Here is a 20,175-nt window from a genome sequence, read left to right on the forward strand (position 1 = left end):
CCCTCCCGCTGGTCAGCACACATCGCTGTGTGTTACCAGCGGGACCAGTGATCAGGCTGGTAACCATGATAAACAGCGGGTTACTAGGGGCACACGCGCACCTAGTAACCCGTTTATCATGGTTATGAGCCTGCTAAAGTGAGCGGTAACCTCCCGCTCACTGTAGCAGAGTGGTAACCATGATAAACAACGGGTTACTAGGAGCGCGTGTGCCCCTAGTAACCCGATGTTTACCATGGTTACCAGCCTGCTCCTGCTTCAGCAGGCTGGTAACCAGGAGCAGGACATCGTGGAAAGATTCTTTCCACGATGTCGCTGCTCCCCTGATCGCTGGTGAGCCTGCATGTTTGACAGCTCACCAGCGACCACAGAGACGCAGCAACGATCCCTGACAGGGCGTATAGTTGTCGGGATCGCTGTAGCGTTGCTAAGTGTGACGGGGCCTTTAGGGCTAGGTCTGGATATCCGTTAAGATACATAGTCACACATTACTTAGCAATTCCCCCCCCCCCACTTCTTAATCCTTCAAAACTAAATTTACCAATAAGAAACTATAAAAATAAAAACACCATTCGGGATATAGCACAGATTGAACCAGGGAAAAAGAACTTAACTTCCACGGTAAAAGTGTTTCATTAAAGAGCATTTGTCATCTGCATCCAGCATTCTGATGCTTTATAGCACAAGTTAATCTAAACTTCTGCAGTAAGGGAGGTCTATTCTATTAACATAAGCTTTCTTCAAACTTGCATGATTTTTTTTTTATTTTTAAGTCAATCGTTAAAAATACACTATAGATACGCTGACAGTCAATTCATATTTTTTGGAAGACAAGCTGTTAGTCTTCGAAATTTATGCAATGATCATTTTTCTATTTCATGATCATTACTGGATTGTACAGCTTAATGGGAGAAAAAAAAAAAAAGAGCTTTCAATGTGAGCAAAAAAAAAATACAATTTACTAACCTAAATTAATAATCTTTAGATCAGCGCTGGTCCCAGCATTTCAACTTCAGGCTTGATCTGACCGCACATCTGTGATGTCAGTCTGTTTCATACAATTGCATATTTCAATAATTAACCTAAGCTATTAAATAGAGCCAGGCCCCTCCAATCATTGGTCACATCCTGGTGCACTACGCATTCTTCTGTGCTGAAACAAAGCCAGAAGGGGGCGTGCTGGGACCTGGGTCCAGTGCTGATCGCTCAAGATCGGGGCATCTTTGTTATTAAGCAAAGTTCACACTTGCATATAAACTTCCGATTTTCGGTTTCATTATAGAAACACAAATGCTCATGCAAGAAACAGATCTGTCCCATGACAGACACACAATGCTAGACAGACCCCAAAGTTTATACTTTGATCCATTTGTGGGGCCAACATTTGCGCATGCTGCGCTTTTTTTTTCCCATTAAAATTGACAGAACTCACAACAGAGGCTTGTAACACAGACTCCAACACAAGTGTGAACCTAGTTAGCAAGTTGTACCTTTGACACTGTCTACACATTAACAGAACTTTTTCTTTTTTATAGTGGACAAGCAATTTAAAGTGAATGGATAACAGAATGAAAAAAAAAAAACATTTGAAATTGCTGCGTCCATAAAAAAAATCTGACTTCGATAGGTTATTCAAAACGCAAGAACGGCTTTTTTTCGATTGGTGCACCAAATTTGCAATAAGACAAGATCAAAACATAATATGTAGGGCAAAAATGGTATAAAAAAAAAAAAAAATAATGTAAGCTGCTGAGCCATCACACAGCCTGGAAATAAAATAAAATTAAAAAAAAAAAAAAAAAAAAAAAGTCTCAGAAGAGGGCGACAAATTATTTTTTTTTTAACAAAACTTTTGAAATTGCTTGACCAGTAAAAGTATATTAAAACACATTCTTCAGGTCATTATGAGCACTGTGATACCAAATATATAATACTGCCATGTGATTTTTTTCCACACAATGAAAAAAGTAAAAAGAGTGGCAGAATTGACGTTTCTATCCCCATCATTTTACCCCCTCACCCCATTTTTCAGTATGTCACATGGTTAAAGGGAATCTGTCACCAAGTTTTTGCTACCTCATCTGAGAGCAGCATGATGTAGGGACAGAGACCATGATTCCATCATTGTATCACTTAGCTTACTGTGTGCAGCAACTGTGATGTAGCAGAGCTCAAAAAGCTGCCCCCTGCCCACACCAGTAGCTTTCTAATTAGGGGAGAGGGCACAGTATGACTAGGGCTCATGGGGGCACCAGTCTGGCAGTGATTATCTCCTACTGATAAACACTCACAGCCTAATAAGTGACATCACTGAAATCAAGTCTCAGCCCCTACCTCATGCTCACGATGTCAGATTTCCTTTAAGTGAATGGTGTCATTGAAAACTACAACTGCTCCTGCAAAAAACAAGCCCTTATGCGGCAAATTTAAAAAAAAAAAAAAAAAAAAAAAAAAAAACTTTTGTAAGAAAGGAAGGAGAAAATTTCCTTGTCATGAAGGTGTTAAAAATCATTCTACATGTCTAGTATATGAATCCCACAGAAATCTGTAGGTCTACATTCTACATCTGTACGCCGCCTCAAAGTTCATACAAAAGGCAAAATAAAAAATGGCAATAACATGGTGATCAGAAAACATGGCGCAGTTCAGAAGCACAGAAGGACCGCTAACAGCAGGACAAGCTCCATGCAAACAAGTCTGTCACGTGCAGGAGACCACTCACTCCGTCTGAAATTCATATTCCATTATTAAGACAGCGCCTTATAAATATTCTGTAACTTCTAATAATGCCTGCAATCAGTGATGTAATATTCCTACATGTATGCTCTTAGCTGGCTGTGCCATCAGAATAGCTTTAGTTACCTTCTATAAAGGCGTCAGTCTGCAGAACTATTCACAGACTGAAAAATATGGTAATGTCTTCCGTTGACTATTCTATAAAAAGTGTTACCCAGAGAAACATGACCGCCTTCCTTAAAAAACAGCACCCCTGCTAGCCACAAAGTGTGTCCGGTAACGTAGCACCATTAAAATGCATGGGGTGGAACTTCAATATTATATATTCAATGTGGACAAGTTTGATGCCATTTTATGATACAGAGCAGCCATATGTTTCCCTAATCCTGGACAACTGTTTTATGAATATTAAACATTGATTAATGCCATCTCACCAAATAGTGACAGATGCTCTTTATCATAGCTTAAAGGGAATCTGTCACCAGGTTTTTGCAGCATGATGTAAGGGCAAAAAACGTGATTCCTGTGATGTCACTTACTGAGCTGCTTGCTGAAGTTTACAAAAAAAAAAAAATCAGTTTTATCTGCTGCAGATTTAGTAGTTCTCTGAATGCTGAGCTCTGTATAACCCAGCCCACACCACGGATTCTGTGTGCAGAAAGCTGCCAATCAGTGGTGTGGGTGGGGTTATACAGAGCTCCGCATTAGAGATCTGCAGCAGATAAAACAGGGATTTTTATGTAAACTTCAGCAAGCAGCTACTTAAGCGACACATCGCTGGACTTGGGGTCTGTGTCCTTACATTTTGCTGCTCTCAGATTAGGTGGCAGATTCCCTTTAATACAGATCTTCATGGCAACTTACATTAAAAATTACAGTCTGATTAATGAAAACACAAAAGTATAAAAGAAAACCGTTCACCGCTCCGCTTACTAGAGAAAAGCATTCACTGCAATGTCTGTAAAGATAGAAAATATAGCATGTTAGCACCTATTGTGGAGGCATTGCAGAGCAGTGTCAGAATGTGGCTGGAGGCAGATCCGGACAGGCTAACTACCCACTTTATCCACGCGCCGATATAAACAACCTTCATCTACAAAATGGACATAAATAGGTTTGAGCACCAGTGAATTGTACAACACCATAGACCTCAGCGGCGTTCCCGAGATCACATTTCTCCGGGTCTTGTACTAGCTTGTCCACAATTAAGCTTAAATAGTTAAAGATGCATTCACTCAAAAGCTTCAGTTTCAAGTTTTATGCTGGAAACAAGAGTTTCGTTCTTGCAGCCAAGAATTTCAATAAAAAGCAATTACCTACACCACCCTTTCCAGCAAATTCTCTTCTACCCATAAACCTGCAAGTATAGAGGTTAAGTCAGCGAAGTATACAAGAAACCAACCATAAAATGTGATGGCAGAGGAATACTGGTCTGGTTATATTCTTTATAATTCGATATGCGTCCTTATGAATGAGCTTTCATCTAGACGAAATCATACATGATGAGCTGCACACTTTCTAAATTGTTGTATAGAATCTCAAAGAATGAGTTTTAGGATTAAGCCATATAACGCCGGCTCACCGGTCCCAATGTTCATGAATTCCTGTGCATGCAACCCCACAAGAAATAACCCAAAACTGGAAAACCCATGAACTGCGATTTTCAATACCTGGACCATTTCCTATATATTTTTTTTTTCTGCAAGTAATATCCTGATGCATTTCTTTGATTGTTCTGTATTAATAAAGGATTGTGATTTCCGATCTGTAATTTCAACTTTAAATTTAATTTAAGTCAACTATAGATCATATACTGGGATGCGTCTCATCATCCATCATATATTTAGGCGGGGGTGCATGGCGACATGTTTCGCAAGTCACACAACAAAAAAAAACATTTGTACGACTTGCTGCCATGCGACTATTTTGGAGCTCCGATTTTGCTTTAAACAAAACAGAAAAGCCGCTCAGGACATCCCGAAACATTGGCGCAGCATATTGCAACATATAACATTTTTTCATCCAATGCTGCAATGTGTCACTGCGATTTCAGTGTGGTGCAACATGTCGCCGTGCAGCGCTAGCCTTTCTTATTTTTCGGTGTGAAGCAGTTTAAGGTTGCCCGTTTCGTTCGCCATGTCTTTTAAGCTCTGATCTGTACAGGACGTAAAGCACGTATAGGAATAGGAATGACAATAAAAAGTCGCAGTTATAGAAAATAAGCAAAGTATGAAAAGCATACAGAGCATTCAGCTGCCAATTTTAGAAAAAAAAATTATTCCATCATAAAGGAAAGTTTTCCCAATAATGGATCTGTATCCAGAGACTCATGCCATAAATGTTTGCCTCCTGTTGTGTATACCATAGAAACTTTTGCTTACGAGCTTGAACAATATTAGAAGTTTAAAAGCCACAAAAATGTGCATTTCACATTAATATTTATGTTGCTTTCTGCTCTACTACGTATCAGAAGAATGACACACATACTTATTTCATGAAGACTAGTACGTGCCATTACATTCTAAGTGTACATTGTACCATCACAAGCAAGTAAGCACAAAGAGGAGCCGTTTCTACAGACATCTATTAACCTAGGAGGTCAATTCTAGTCAATGTGATGCACACCAGCGAACAGAAGAGCACCACATGCGTAGCATGACCTTTAAATACATACTGAATGGGTAGGGTGGTGTAGCAATAGCTTAAGAGTGAATTAACCTTTAAAGTGTTGAACTGTTTTACTCTTACAGTCCCTTCTCCGTACTATTTACCAGCAGCTGCCACTTTTTCGAAGTCTTGTGCATTGCAGAACTCTTTTATGGTGACTGTCAAAAGGTTGCTTGTAACATCCGTCACTACCACATTGGAGCAAGGAGACATGTCTGGGCGCCAGTCTCCAGCCTCTTCCGGGTCAGATTCATCAGGCTCACCTTGCCCACGTTTGCTTGCAGAAGACTCGGGTGGAATGGAGAGATCCAATGCTTCAGATTCCCGCCAGTCAGGGACAGCTGGGCTAAGGGTCTCAGGCAATAATTTAGGAGGTCTATCATCAGATGGAGCCGGAGAAGGGCATCCAGATGTACTAGAGCTCTCGTCACCAAGACCTTGGTTTGCACGTTTATCTTCTGCCTTTTCCTCTTCTGGACCTTGAATAGTTGGCTTGTTGTACAGGGAAAAGGTTCCATACTTCAAGTGGCGAATCTGATTCCGAAGCATGCTCTCACTGTACTTCTTGCTTTTCCCGATTACTCTATTTCGGGATGGAATTTTAGGACGTACTAAAGGTGCTTTTGCTCCTTTGTCAATTACCTTTAGATTAAGAATGATTCTGCTACGCTTTGGCTCTCGGGGCTTTGCCTTCCGATTGAGGATACGTACAGTCTCTGAGAAAGGAGACACAGGGGCACGGAGACCAGAAGTAGTTCCAGAGGGCACTAAGGGATCTGGACGGGGAAGAGGCCGACGAGACATACTATGACAGCGTCGTATGTCCTTCTTCAAACGATGTACAGCAGCACTGGAGTGCAATTTAGGCGAAACACTTGAGCCTGGTTTAACTCCAAAGTGGACATCGTTTATTCGAAGAGCTTCAGCCTGGGCTCTGGCCTATAACAAAGAAGAAAATATACAGTGAAAATAGTTACGCAAGTTATACAAATATTGCATTCCCCAAACTTTAGTCATGTAAACTGTTTATCAGTTACCAGTGCTGGGGGTCTGACCACTGGGAAGCTCACAGATCCGGAGAACCGGGGCTCTGAAGAGCCCTGTGTGAATGGAGTGGTGGTTGATCATGCACACTGCCACTCCAATCATTCCCAATGGGAGTGACAAGATGGCTGAGCGCTGCGCTCCACTGATCTTCAGCACTCCCATTAAGAATGAATGGAGCAGAAGTGTGCATGATCAACCACGTTGAACGTTATCCTTTATCCATAGGATGGGGGAGAACGTTCAAACTTGGTATGAAATCTGCCACTGGAAAACACACGCAGCTATCTATTTCAGCTTAGCGGTTAGCTACCTTATATCAGTAAATGGGAGGCTGTGCTGGGTAATGAGTTATTGGAAGCAGAGCGGTCACAAATGGTCCTCCAACACCAGGTGTTAACAACCTTAATACAATTGTGAAGGTGCTCATGAGGTGGTACTTGACCCCTGCCTTGTGGATAGAGCAGTCTCGGGGTCCTCTCCAGACTGCTATCTGGGTGCTGGGTTCAGGGGGCATCAATTACTTAGAAACTTGTGAATAAGATGGTCACAGAATTGGGCCACTACTTTCTCTCAATAAAATAGTGTTTCAATGGCTGTGAAACCGCCAATTGCTACATCATGAAAAAGTAACTGCTTTGCTTGTCAGAAGAGACGTATATAATCTTGGAACATGATTAAAGGGAAATTGACAGCTATGCTACTAGATAGATAAATTGGAAAGATGGCAGTGTATCTGGTCCCCCTGGATGGACTATATTACAAGCACTCCCTCTACCAGGCCTACTTGTACTCCTCATGCTCGGTAGGTAAACTGCCCCATCGGCTGGCTGGCCATTTCACACAGTGGTTTGTCTAATTACTTCTGAGCCCAATGTGTATTAAAAAAAAGACACCGTACACACCAATGCATTAAATTAATGTTGCCTGTTTATATTTTTTAGAAAAAAAACTATTAATAATTATAATATGCATATTAGTCCCTTAAAAGCCTAGTATATCAGTTGGGGTCTATGTCCTTAGACCCACTCAAACAATAGGACATAAGCAGTCATCAGTTGCATAAGCGCATGTGGAGGGGTGCACAGGCTCAGTCTAGTGGCTCATACCATAAGCCCACAGTTTAATGGACTGTCACCAGGTTTTTGCTGCCCCATCTGAGAACAGCATAATGTAGGGGCAGAGACCCTGGTTCCAGTGATGTCATTACTAGGCTGTTTGCTGTCATTTAAAATAAATAAATAAATAAATAACTGTTTTATCTTCTGCAGATCTAGCAGTTCTCTGAATGCTGAGCTGTGTATAACCCCACCCACACCGCTAATTGGCAGCTTTCTGGGTACGCTGTGCATAGGCAGAAGCTGCCATTCAGTGGTGGGGGCAGGGTTATACAGAGCTCATGAATATGGAGGACTACATGGCAGCAGGTTTACTAGTCTTCAAATGATAAAAATTATTACTTTATCAGGAGGAAATTATCAAAACTACAGCAAGCAGCCCAGTAAGTGACACATCAATCAGGGTCTCCGTCTCTACATTATGCTGCTCTCAGAATAGGTGGCAAAAACCTGGTGACAGATTCTCTTTATGCAGGAGGTGGGATCTTCCGTGTGGTGAGATCCATGTGGTTTGAGCAGTCAGTGGGGTCGCATGACCTGAATCTACAGGAGCTACAATAATGTATAATTAAATTCAATTTTTTTGCTTTAAAGCATATTTGTGTGGCAGGTTTGATCAATTTTACGGTCAATGTCTTCAACTGAGTGTAAGGAACAAGAGTACGGCATGATATTGAAGAACTGAACGCATACCTTTAAAAGAAAGGTTTTGGGCTTTGGGCCCCTCTTCTTGGGTCCATATATTTCCTGTTCTCGCTCTCTGAATTTCCAAAAAACAAACAAACCACACATTAGAACTGTAACAAAACACACAATATCACATCTCAGATATCTTTGTTTCTATGTATTTGGTTTCGGTGTTTCATTTTGGGAACATGCTGAAGTTTCCTTGGTTTGGACCTGAAGCAGTTAAATTGGCCCCCTGTGCTGGGAAACTAAACTTTCCCTTTATGCATATTGTAAAGTAGTGATATAAAAATACTTACTTCTGCTCAAAAGCAACAATAAGTCTTGAGTCGAGTATGTTCTCCTCGGGTTCCCATGTGCTGTACCTAGAATTGAAAATAAAAAGTCAGTTCAATAATTCTATTTCCCGCGTTATATATTCATTTTCCATGTTCTTTTGTATTTTTTTTTTTTTTTTTTTTTTTTTTTACACTTGTTTTCTTTAGGATTTTTACTAAGCACTGCGGAACAAAGCCCCTATGCACATGTGCCTTTACAGAAGAGGACTAGCCCACGAAGCAGACTTCCTCACCATGATGTTTTACTGGGGAAAGTGTACTTTTACCAAAGTCAAAAGCAGAGGGGCTGGTCTGTAAAGCCCACTCGCATGCTTAACCCTTTCCCGACAGACTTTAGCTTTTCTCTCTTCGTCCCCTTCTTTAAAGAGCCATAACTTTATCATCATTTATTTTTTTTTTGTGTCTGCATTGAGGTCCAGTTGTAGTTTTGAATGACACCCTTGATTTTACTATGTAAAAAAGGGAATGAAAACTGGGGGGATAACCAAGTGCTGTGAAATGAAAAAAATCTGACATTGTTTTAAATGTCTAAAAATGACCCGACAACTTGATTCTCCAGGATTTAGAATGCCACACATCTGACCAACACGTGGAGGGGGCCCAGGTCCAAATCTTGCATAGGGGCCCATCAGACTAGTCACGCCACTGCATGTCAGATTTAAAGCAATTTGGACTTAGTTACTGAGGAGTTAAGTTGCCTATAGTTTTGCTGGGGGGGGGTGCGGCACTTCATGCAAAAAAAAACAGAAAAACACCAAATGGGCAATGCAATGAAAACTTACTTGATAGCCCACCCTTTCCACTTCACAAGATATTCAATACGACCCTGAAATAGAAAATGGAAGTTAATTATTGCACTTGATAAGTCAGTGAACAGGTTTCCAGCACATTCACACAGTTTCTTAAATCTGTATTTGTTTAACCCTTTTTAATTACCTACAGAATCTTTCATTTTTTGCGCTTTTGGTTTTTTTTACTTTCCTTCTTCCAAAAGGTCATAACTTTTTAATTATCAGGTCGACAGTCATAGGTGGCTTGTTTTTTTATGGCAATACCAAACTGGCATCTATTTTTTTCTTATTTCATATCATAGAGAAAATAAGCAATAGTAATAAAAAAAAAACTAAAAAAACAAACAAAAACTATGGCACTCATCATGAATGCAAAAAAAATGCTTCTTTGGACTTCGTCCAAGTGGAGTCGCTAAACATAGGGCTGGAGCAGGCGCACTTCTACAGACACGGCACCATGGCCGGTTTGCGTCACTGATGCTTAATCCAGATAAGCACCAGCTATTGTAATCGATTGCCACACCGACATTATAGAGAGTATAAATCATTTTCTACTGCTGAAATATTGTATGGGTAGTTCTTCCAAACCTCTGAGACCTGCAACAATTTTAATTTTTCTGTTGATGAACCTGGGTGAGGGCTCGTTTATTTTTGAGTGATGAGCCAATGTTTTTATCTATACCAATTTTGGGGTACATATAATGTTTTGATCACTTTTTATGGCTATAAGTTGAGCTATAAAATGAAATAAAATGCAATTCTGGGATTTCAATTTTTTTTTTCTCTTTACAGGGTTTACCATACGGTTTAATGTATTTTATCATACTTTCATGGACATCAAATATCCTTATTTTTTTTTCTTTTTCTTCATTTTTAAACAGCATAAAAGGAGGGTCATTTTAATTTTTAGATTTTTAAAAAGTGTTTACATAATTAGTCCTCTTACGCGACTTGAACTTACTATCAATTTATTGCTTAAACTATATACTTCAATACCTCAGTATTTCAGTATATAGGATAAATCATGCTCACCTGTGGCTGAGCTTCTGCCCTGGTAACCCATTAGTACCCCAACGCAATTGCGCCGTGGGGCGCCGATAGTAGCAGGTGCGTGCATGTACTTGCAATAGTTTAATTTTTAAGTCACGGTCAAAGGTTAACAGCAGCACCTAAATGGTTAACAGCCACAGCTGGAGCTTGGCAAGACACAGGCGCCTACTATGTAGCAGCTTCTAAGCCCTCTTCTCACTTGCAAACCCACCAAGAGGTTTATCCATATCCTAATGAGGAAGGGGGTTAAAATCCAACCCAATTTAACAGCATGCAATAGATTTGTAGAAGAAAAAGAAAAAAAAAAAGAGAACAAGAGCAATAGCGCGATAAAAAGACAGATCCTCTAGATTTACTTTTGCTGTGGATTCTGCAAAGGATAGCTTGAAGTCAAATCTGCATGTGAATAAAATCAGTTTACTGTTGATTTTACACAGACTTCTATGTGTAAATCCACTTATTGCAGCAAAGTACCACAGAAACACTATTGGAAGTATAATGGTAGCAATTATCTGATGGCTCAACAGAAGAGGTCAAATCAAGACCTTTGTTTAATGGAGATTTGTTTGCCATTTAACCCATGAACCCTTGTCTTTACTCGTAGGGTTTTAAGCACTGATTTTCAGAGGGACAAGTGCATACATATCTACTTACAGAATACAAAAAACTCAACAGGAAAGCAATTTCTCTCACCCCTGAGGCCACAAAAGTTTATGAACTAATACCGCTGTATTAAAACGAAAACAAAGTAACAATGGCACGGATAACGAAGGGAAGAAAGGAGATTTTATAAATCCTGACAGACATCGTAAAAGCACTGTTCTGCCGTATATACTTCATTGTCAAAAATCCCTGTCGATTCGCCACATAAAACAAGTCACGAGCTGCAGAATCCCAGACCCAAACCTATTAACTGGAGTCAGTCAATATACATTTTTTTATTGAACCAGTAGACCAATCAGCGATCAGCATTTTCTTTATCAATTTAAATAGTTTTTACAAATTCATTGCAATCTAATTCAATTCACATGTAACAGATTACTGTGTATTTTCTAGAGAAAAACTGCAGCAAATTACAGTATCATGTGACTATATTAACACATTTTATCCACATGCTGCAAGCTTTCCTGCACAGAAATGGCCTGCAATATGGATCTTAAAGAGCCTGTTCACATGGGAGGTTTTTTTTTTTTTTTACATAGATTCTGAAGTAAACCCACTTCAAAATCCACTATAAATGCTCTTTGAAGTGGTTTTCAAGCAGATCTGCCTCAAAACCAACATAGAAATAACGCGTTGTCAACATAGGGTCATGTTTGGAGTATATTCACACTGATTTCTTTTTTTAAGTGGATTTTGAAGCAGATTCACATTAGTGTTTAAAGTGGATTTTGAAGCAGATTTGCTTCAAAATCAATGATAAAAAAATAAATAACTCATGGTGAACATACTCTAAATTGCAGCATGACCCTTTCGGTTACAGATTTACAACAATGCTGATACCCCTTTTAACATCGAGAACTGCATCGTGCAACAAAATTTGTGGCAAACTCCACTTGTGGAGTTTTTTCAATTGTGTGTGAACCTACGAAGAAGAATAAATTCCCAATACAGCTGCAAACACAACTTTTTCAGACTAGTCCATAAAGATTCACAGAGACCACTGTGCAGGAAAACACGTCTATACCAGAGCTCTGCTTCTTTAACCACATCAGCAGTCACCACTGATCCCTGGTGATCAGTGCAGAAAGTTAACAATTGTAGCCTGGAGAGAGGGAACGTGCGGTTTGCTGTCAGCTTTTGCCTTGGGTTCATCCGTTTAATGTTTTCTTAAGATATTCAAATGTACTGTCCCCTATTTATACTACAGATGTCACGACAAAATATAAATGTGACCTTATTAAATTAATTTCACCAAAGATCTACCCATCTATCTATATATCTATCTATATATGCAGTATTTCTGCAGAACAATTAAAAAGTAATGACCAAAGAGCAGACATTCAAATAGATGTTATCAAAACATTGCAAGTTAAAGTGACCACAGGCACTGAAAAGGGACTATTCATCTTTCATATATAGTCACAATACCTGGTGCCATACATTTACCTCCCACTGCATCCTTTGCTCAGATCAACCTTCTGTTCCTTCTGGGTCAGAGATGGCCGCCACAGAGTGCAGTGCTAAGTCTAAACCAAAAACTTCCCCAGTGTGGTTTAGACTGAGGGCTTATTCAGACGAGTTTTTCACAGATCGAACACGTACCTATGATAAATGTACGGGGTAGTTCACATATACGATTTTTCCCTCGGACTGAGTGGTCCACACAATCTCAGACTGTCAATATCGATCTGTGTGACAGAACAAACTCGACAATGTAAGTCTATGGATCCATAGTGGAAGGGGAGAGAAAAAAAAACAACAGATTCAGACAGTATTCTGATGCCATCTGTCTGCTGTCCATTTTTTCAGGGATTGTTTGATAGGAAAAGCTTGAGAAACCTCTATTTTTACTTCCGAGAAAAACTGATGAAATTCAGGCGAAACTGATGGTAAAAACTGACACTGACTAAACGCTAAAGACACTCTGATCAAAAACACTGATGAAACTCAGACCAATTTTTTTGAGTACGAGAAAAAGTACCAAAAAGTGTGAAGGAACCCTTAAAGGGGTTGTTCAGGTTTGGCACGAATGTATGCAATCACTGACTGTAGACTTGTGAATCCTCACATCTTGCACAGTGCACGCTGTCAGAATTCTCTGATGCTGGGAGCGGGCGGTCAAGTGACCGCAAGTATGCAATTTGTATAATTCTGGCCACAATCCGACTTTCTCAATTCACTTGCATTGAGCGAGGCCCTGCATGTCTAGTTAGGATGTAGCTGGATGTATGCATATCGTATAAGCGACTGCCCGCTCCCGACACCAGAGAATCCTGAAATCACACTACATATAGAATGACTGCATATCTTTGTGCCAAACCTGGACAAACCCTTTAACACGTAGTAACCCTCCTTTTTCAGAAGAGCTTGAAGCAGAATGTGCGTCTGCCTCCAGCCTGTTCCTCTCTCCACAGAGCTTTATGAGCAGCAACGGTCATCTCAGTAATGCCACGGCCCCACTATCAGTATTTGGTCAGTAATTTTTCTCAGGACTGGGTGATAAAACCAGGTGAGGAACAATCAGAGAAAAGGTATGACAGAAACAAGTCACCAATTCTGCATTTATCACCCACTCCTGGTTTTGGCTCCCACTCTAGAGAAAACATACTGACCGAATACTGATCAAATACTGATAGTGGGGCCGTGGCCTAATATGAAAATCTGTATTCACTGAAGACACATTTTACCTTGAACTGAGAATATTGAGAATGATCAGTTCAGGAGAAAGAAATTGATTGCTCCAAGAAGATAGTTTACAAAGTGGCTTATCATCAGATATACAACTTTATGAAAAATAAATAATGACGTTATGCTTTAACACAGTGTTTCAAATGTCACTGCATCGGCCATTTTGGAAACAGGAGGAACGAAACACTGATCTGAGAGGAGGGGGAAGGGGGAACAGGCACTGAAAAGTGACTACCGTATACATTTCTCATGTTCAGAGTATAGGAAAAAAAAATACGTAAAAAAGGAATCACTCACATGTAATTCCCACAAGAGTATAAAAAGAAAAAAAAAAGTTCTGAGTTTCATCCAGAAAAAAAACAGGCGATTTTCATCTCAATTGTTATCCGTATGATAACTGAAATGTATCTGTAAAAATTGGATACAATGCAGGTAATCCATATGTAAGCCAATTTTTTTATTTTTGCACCCCCATAGACAAAAGAAACTAGTGCATGCTGAAATTTTTTTTCCTGTGCAGATTCAGACTGAACAACCCGCCTGAATGACATTGGTCCAAGCGCTGTCCATTTTTTCACGGACAGAACTCGGGCCGAAAACACGGTGGTGTGAACTTGACCTCACTGAGACTGGCACATCTAACACCAAATCTAAGTAAAGGAGCCCCACACATTAGAGAACACACGTGCCTCAAAACCAAGTCTACTCACATTACGAGTTTAGACTACAGCACAAATTCAGTGGAGAGTTTACACCAAAAACCTGCTTTGTATAACACAATGGGGCTTTCTGCACACACCTATAACTGGACCGATGCAGGGCACATTGAACCAGATGGGACAATACCATACCTCCGTGTAGCAGAAATTCAACATCATTAGTGCGCTGCATACATAATAAAAGGAGAATTCTGCTGCAGGCAGACTGCTAATTTGTACATGATACCTGCAGATACGACCAAGGAATTTTGGCCTTTTCATTCCAATAGGTGGATTACATGGCACAAATCTGTTATGGCATGCCACGGTTTTAGAGAAAAAAAAAAAAAAAAGTGGACATTAAGAGCTGCAAAATCTAGAATGAGTGGCAGTGCCTATGTATTTTCAGAGCATCGCAGTTTTACATCTAAATAGGACTGATATCACAATGTCCTGGTCTGGGGTCATTAGAGACAGCGTGATAGACAGCGTGTGCTGCATTTGGAGGGGAAAAAAAAAAAAGGTTGTTCCTACATGTAGCCAGACTGAGTAAGTCACTGTATAGGATCAGTGCCTACAGCAATCCTCCTATTACAAAGTGTTGATGCAAGTTGCACCCAGCGCAGGGGGAGGCATAAGTACTAAAGTATCACCAAGTTGAAATATGTGCTATGAGACCAAGTTAAATCTGGGTCAGAAAAACGTATAGAAAAAAAAAAAAAGAAATAATACAATTTTCAGCCAGAAAACTGTATTCAGTATACAGACTTAGGCTATGTTCACACACGTTGTGCAAATCTGCGGACAACTTTTCTCTGGCAGGAAAACAGCTGCGTCAAAAATGCAGGTTTTCCTGCATTTTTGCAGTGGTTTTTTTTTTTTTTTTTACTGTCCTTCTGTCTCTATTTAGGCATTTACATAAAGTTCTGTGAAAAAAAAAGAATCCCATTCTATCTTGCCATCAAAAACGCAGCAAAAAACACAGGTGTGTTTTGCAGCGTTTTTTTCCACCACCCATTACTTCCTATGGGTGAAAAAAATGCTGAAAGTAGTAAAGAAGTGACATGCTCTTTACTTGTATTAAGCGATGGCGCGTCTTCTTGGACCACCCACATCACTAGACGGGGCGTGGGCTCGCTCCATACAAGTGTATGTATAACATATACATAGCCTCCGGTCCCCGGACTCATACCGGTGAATCCCTGCTGCACACAGTGCCTGTGCAGGGAGAACTTTCCCACGGCAATCGCACCGACGTCATTGAGATGATCGGAGTTCATTGGATATGAACTCCGACAACCTTGCTGCCAGCACCACGAGCGTGAGAACTGTCCCACGCTCGCGGTGACGTCAGTGAGGTGAACGGAGTTCATTGGATATGAACCCCGCTCAACTTTATCACGTCACTGCGAGTCACTGAGGTGCGCAAGTGTCTCTGCAGGATGGAAGGATGTATAGTCGCATCAAGCTACTATGCAGCTTGTCATATAGACGTAGCAGAGCTAGAACCGTCGCGAGACAAATGGATTATTTTCTTCACGTTGGAGAGGCAAGGATGAGGTTGCTTTATTATTTTATATTTATTGCAGGTGACATGGGATTCAATGGAATGGGCATAACGGTATAATTTAGAAATATTAAAGGAGTCTGTGTGTTTATTTCAAATACATTATTTTATTCTGGGTGTTGGTGTTTTATTTCACTTTTTGACTATGGGGCTAGTATAATGTGGGCGTCTTATAGACGCCTCTCCATTACTAATCCCTGGGCTTGATGTCAGCTGGCGATACAAATCTGACTATTCCTGATCTAAGGGTCTAGACTTTTAGCGGAGATGAAGCTGTGCTACAATAAATTTATCACTTAAATATGAGCCATGTATGCGGGAGTCGAAGTCGGTGTCATGGAAATTGGGGAGTCAGAGGTTTGGCTTACCGACTCCACAGCCCTGCTATGTATATCTATCTATTCTCTCTGTTCTATAATGTTGGGTCCCGCTGTGATTTTACTGTAAGAGGCTGATGAATTGTCGTGTTTTCGAGGAGACTGATGCATAAAAATCAGACTGTACTTGCATGGTCCGAGCGCCATGCGATTTTTTTTTTCACGCAGCCATTGACTTGCATTGGCGAGTCTCGTCCGAGATATGCGGCAATACGCAGCATGCTGCAATTTTTTTCTCTGTCCGATTTCAGCTAAGTAAAAAAAAAAAAAAAAATTGCAGATGAGATGTAACCCATTGAATAACATCGGTCAGAGTGCAATCCGATTTTTTTATCGGATTGCACTTGTCCATTTTTCTCGCAGAGGATTATGAGTCCTTAAAGAGACTATCAGCACAGGATGAATGTCCACATCAAGTACAGGCGTTCGGTGCTTCATGGCGCGGCCAAATATTCCCATCTGCTTGTTTTCCCCCTCTATCTCAAGAGACTCCAGCCATCTTTGGGCACAACCTGACCTCCAGGTCTCGACCAGGAGCTGTACTATATTCTGCTGCCACATTATTAGTCTCTTCTATTCTGATGTTCAGTGTACAGGTCCCTGTTCATGAAAAAAAAAGAAACTTTGAACTCTATTGTTTCCGGCTAGAAAGACCGTCACCACCCGAAAAAGAGGTCAAGCTCACTCCAAACTTTCATATTTTGGATACTGTCTCGTTGGCGTCAGCGGCTTAGTCTGGGGCACGTCTGAATTCAGTTTTTCAGGTAATCCGGCAAAAGCTCCTGACAGAACAGGGATTAAAATCATCCAGGCTAGACGTCAAATTGTGCACATCTACAGAGAGATTGAAGGGTCGTTTACACTGCAAAACACTCGTTCAGCAAGTGAAATGTTCTTGTCTGCCGCATGAAAGATCATGGTTCTCGGCAGCGCATCGTCCTGTGGGAACAGGTCACAGGTCTTGTGCTGCCAAGAATGATGGCAGCTATGTGCACCGAGCCATCTATTACATGCTCTGCCTGTGTAAACCTAATAAAAAACTTTGAAGGGTAAAGATTCACAGATCGGCGATTGTTTAATCCCACAAATCTGTTAATGTAAACATGTCCCAGGTATTACAGGTTGTACCACCTAAAGTGCCCGCAACCATAAAGCTCTACTTTCCCAGAAGTCAAAAAATAGATATTGCTTGTAAGCGGGGTGAAGTGTCGCTTTCTAACTTAATATGCCTCCTGCTTCATCATCTGTAAATCTTCTCAACACTGCCACCAAAAAGAAAGACAGACTGCTATAGTGAGCACCATAAACCCATAGGGCTTGTTTACACGTTGCGTTTTTGCCACGTTAGCTCTGTCGGCACCATTACAGTGTACGACCCCGTCGGCACATTTGTCCGAATCCCGTTTTGCAGGCGTTCAGATGTAAGCCTTGACGTGAGCCACTGAACAGGTGCCTAAACGCACACTTACAAATATCAAGCTAAAAAACTCAAACACTCGTGTGCACATGGCCTTATAGGTGCAGAAAATCTGAATCATTAAAAACTCACCAAAAGCTCATCATGAGAAGGTAGCAACACTCCTACAATAAGCTTTAGATGGTGCAGATTTTCTGCACTATTTGTGCAGCCATTGAGTAAAATAGGTTACTTGCGGCTTTTTGAAAATATGCAGCGTGGAAAGGTAGCCTAAGGCCATGTTCACACGTTCAGTATTTTACTTTAGTATTTGTAAGTAAAATCCAGGAGTGGGTGATAAATACAGAAGTGGTGATGGGTTTCTATTATACTTTTTCTCTGATTGTTCCGCTCCTGGTTTTAGCTTAGAAATGCTGATGTAAAATACTGACCAAAAACTGAACGTGTGAACGTGGCCTTACACAGATTTTATGTGCCATTTTTGCTGCCACCGCTGGTTTTTACAGTATAAAAGTCGGCTGCAAATATGTGGACATACCCAAACAAGGGTTAAAGCTACTGGGAATATGGAGCCCATACGGTGAAAAATGCCAGGTAACTGTACCAGGTAAAGGTCTGGAAAGTTAATCCCCCTTTACGTCCCCTCTATAAGTAGTTAGACTTTACATAAATGAGACTTATTATGACTTTTTTTCTAAATTCAAACATTTTGCCAGAAAACTGCCCTATTCGCCCCTCTTTCACCAACATGGGGGTAAGATTTACACAACAAATGTGTGTGAATGCTAAAATTTCACTAGGAGAAAAGGGAAAGAAAGAAAAAAATAAAACTAACAGGATAGAGTACTTAGAGTTGAGCCGCTGCCAAAAAGTGACATAGCGTGTCCCTGTTTAACTCTGCAAATACGGAGCGCGAACAGGCACAGACAATTCCTATCAGTACAGGACTCAGCCCTGATGGCAGAAGTGATCAGCTACATACACAATCGATGATCCTGATCTCCAGCATATATGTAATGGGAGCATACGAGGCCGTACAGAGGGGGGCACAAGGGGGGGATTCTGCTCAAGCTGGAAACAGATGTGTGTATACATTATCACTGACTGCAGAAACAAAACTTCTGGCCTCAACCAACAGAAGGCGGGTACATCAGACACCACATCCATCACAGGGGCGGCCTGCGAATACTGGGGGCTGCACAGCACACGGAAAGTGCTGTAAATTTAGGATTCTGACTTCAATTGTTCCCTAAAGAATAGAAAGCGACAATCCAAGGGCTGCAGAAGATTCCAGTAGAGGTCACCGGGAACTTTCCTTCTCACAGGGAACAAACCAGCCATCAGAGAGGGGCATGGAGGAGTCATGAGATTGGGCAGAATCATATTGTCTGGATCTCATGTATTCTTAATAGAATGGATAATAAATATAAAATAAACAATATTATTACTAGTGATGATGATGGTGATGACCCTGGAGACAGTCTATGGCCACTGATGTAAGTGCAAGTCATCAGCTGCTCACACTGCAGCCTGCTACGCGCACCACTGCCGGCAGGGGGCGATAGTTACTATGTACGACGACTCTTTGGCACCGGGCCAATGGCAGAATGAGCCCTTAGATGCCACACACTGGCACCGGGCATGGCATGGCATCCTCCCTCCGCAGGAGAGCCCCACGGCCGCGGCTCCACAGGCCTGAGCTCCCGGCACTGACTGCGCACATAGAAGACGGACAGGACGAGCGGAGATCAGCCGGTGCCGAGCCCGTCACTGCACGTCCGCCCCGGAGCCGCATCTCACCTTCCGTATACGCCGTTTAATAATTGATTCGGCAGCAAAAACCCGCTCCCCGACTGCAGACAGCTCCATGTTCAGCGCGACCCCGGCAAGACTAGCAGCAGCAGCAGCAGCAGGCGAACGGCTCCTCCTCCCAGAGCGCCGCTGTCACCTCGGCCGTGTCCGCGCCCCTTCCCGCTGTCAACGTGTTATTCCCGCCCCCTCTGCCTGTCACTGAGCCGGGAACAGCGCAGAGACACGCCCACTTTAAAGCTCCCATTTGTGTTCACGCCCTCCTCTTTCTCCTGTAGACCATTCGCTCCTCCCCTTTTCTAGCTTCACCGCGAGGCTCCGCCCCCTGCGCGTTCTCGTGAAAACGAGAGAGAGAGAATTTTCTCACTTCTTGTTGGCGGGAAGTGCGGGCGCGCGCCTCCGCGAAGAGACTGGCGCTGACTGAGCGGCGGGCATTGCGCCATGGGGCGATAGTCTGCTGCTGCTATCACCTGGTCGCCGTCAGTGAGGCGCAGATTTATTCATTTCTTTTTTAAGGTAGAGGTA

At 41.6% G+C, this 20,175-nt stretch overlaps 1 protein-coding gene across 1 annotated transcript; it reads right to left on the reverse strand.

The window, feature by feature from the left end:
- Nucleotides 1-265: 265 nt before the first annotated feature.
- CBX6 (chromobox 6) lies at nucleotides 266-19,819 on the reverse strand. The gene is made up of 5 exons (XM_073644249.1): nucleotides 19,642-19,819; nucleotides 9,373-9,416; nucleotides 8,552-8,617; nucleotides 8,259-8,325; nucleotides 266-6,342 (listed from the first exon to the last, which is right to left on the reverse strand). Exons 1-5 carry the CDS (start codon nucleotides 19,708-19,710, stop codon nucleotides 5,500-5,502), a joined length of 1,089 nt encoding a protein of 362 aa, XP_073500350.1. The 5' UTR covers nucleotides 19,711-19,819; the 3' UTR covers nucleotides 266-5,499.
- Nucleotides 19,820-20,175: the final 356 nt, after the last annotated feature.

This window comes from Phyllobates terribilis, unplaced genomic scaffold (assembly GCF_046119375.1).
Source record: "Phyllobates terribilis strain yellow unplaced genomic scaffold, ASM4611937v1 Scaffold_8__6_contigs__length_399053987, whole genome shotgun sequence".
Lineage (NCBI taxonomy): Eukaryota > Metazoa > Chordata > Amphibia > Anura > Dendrobatidae > Phyllobates > Phyllobates terribilis.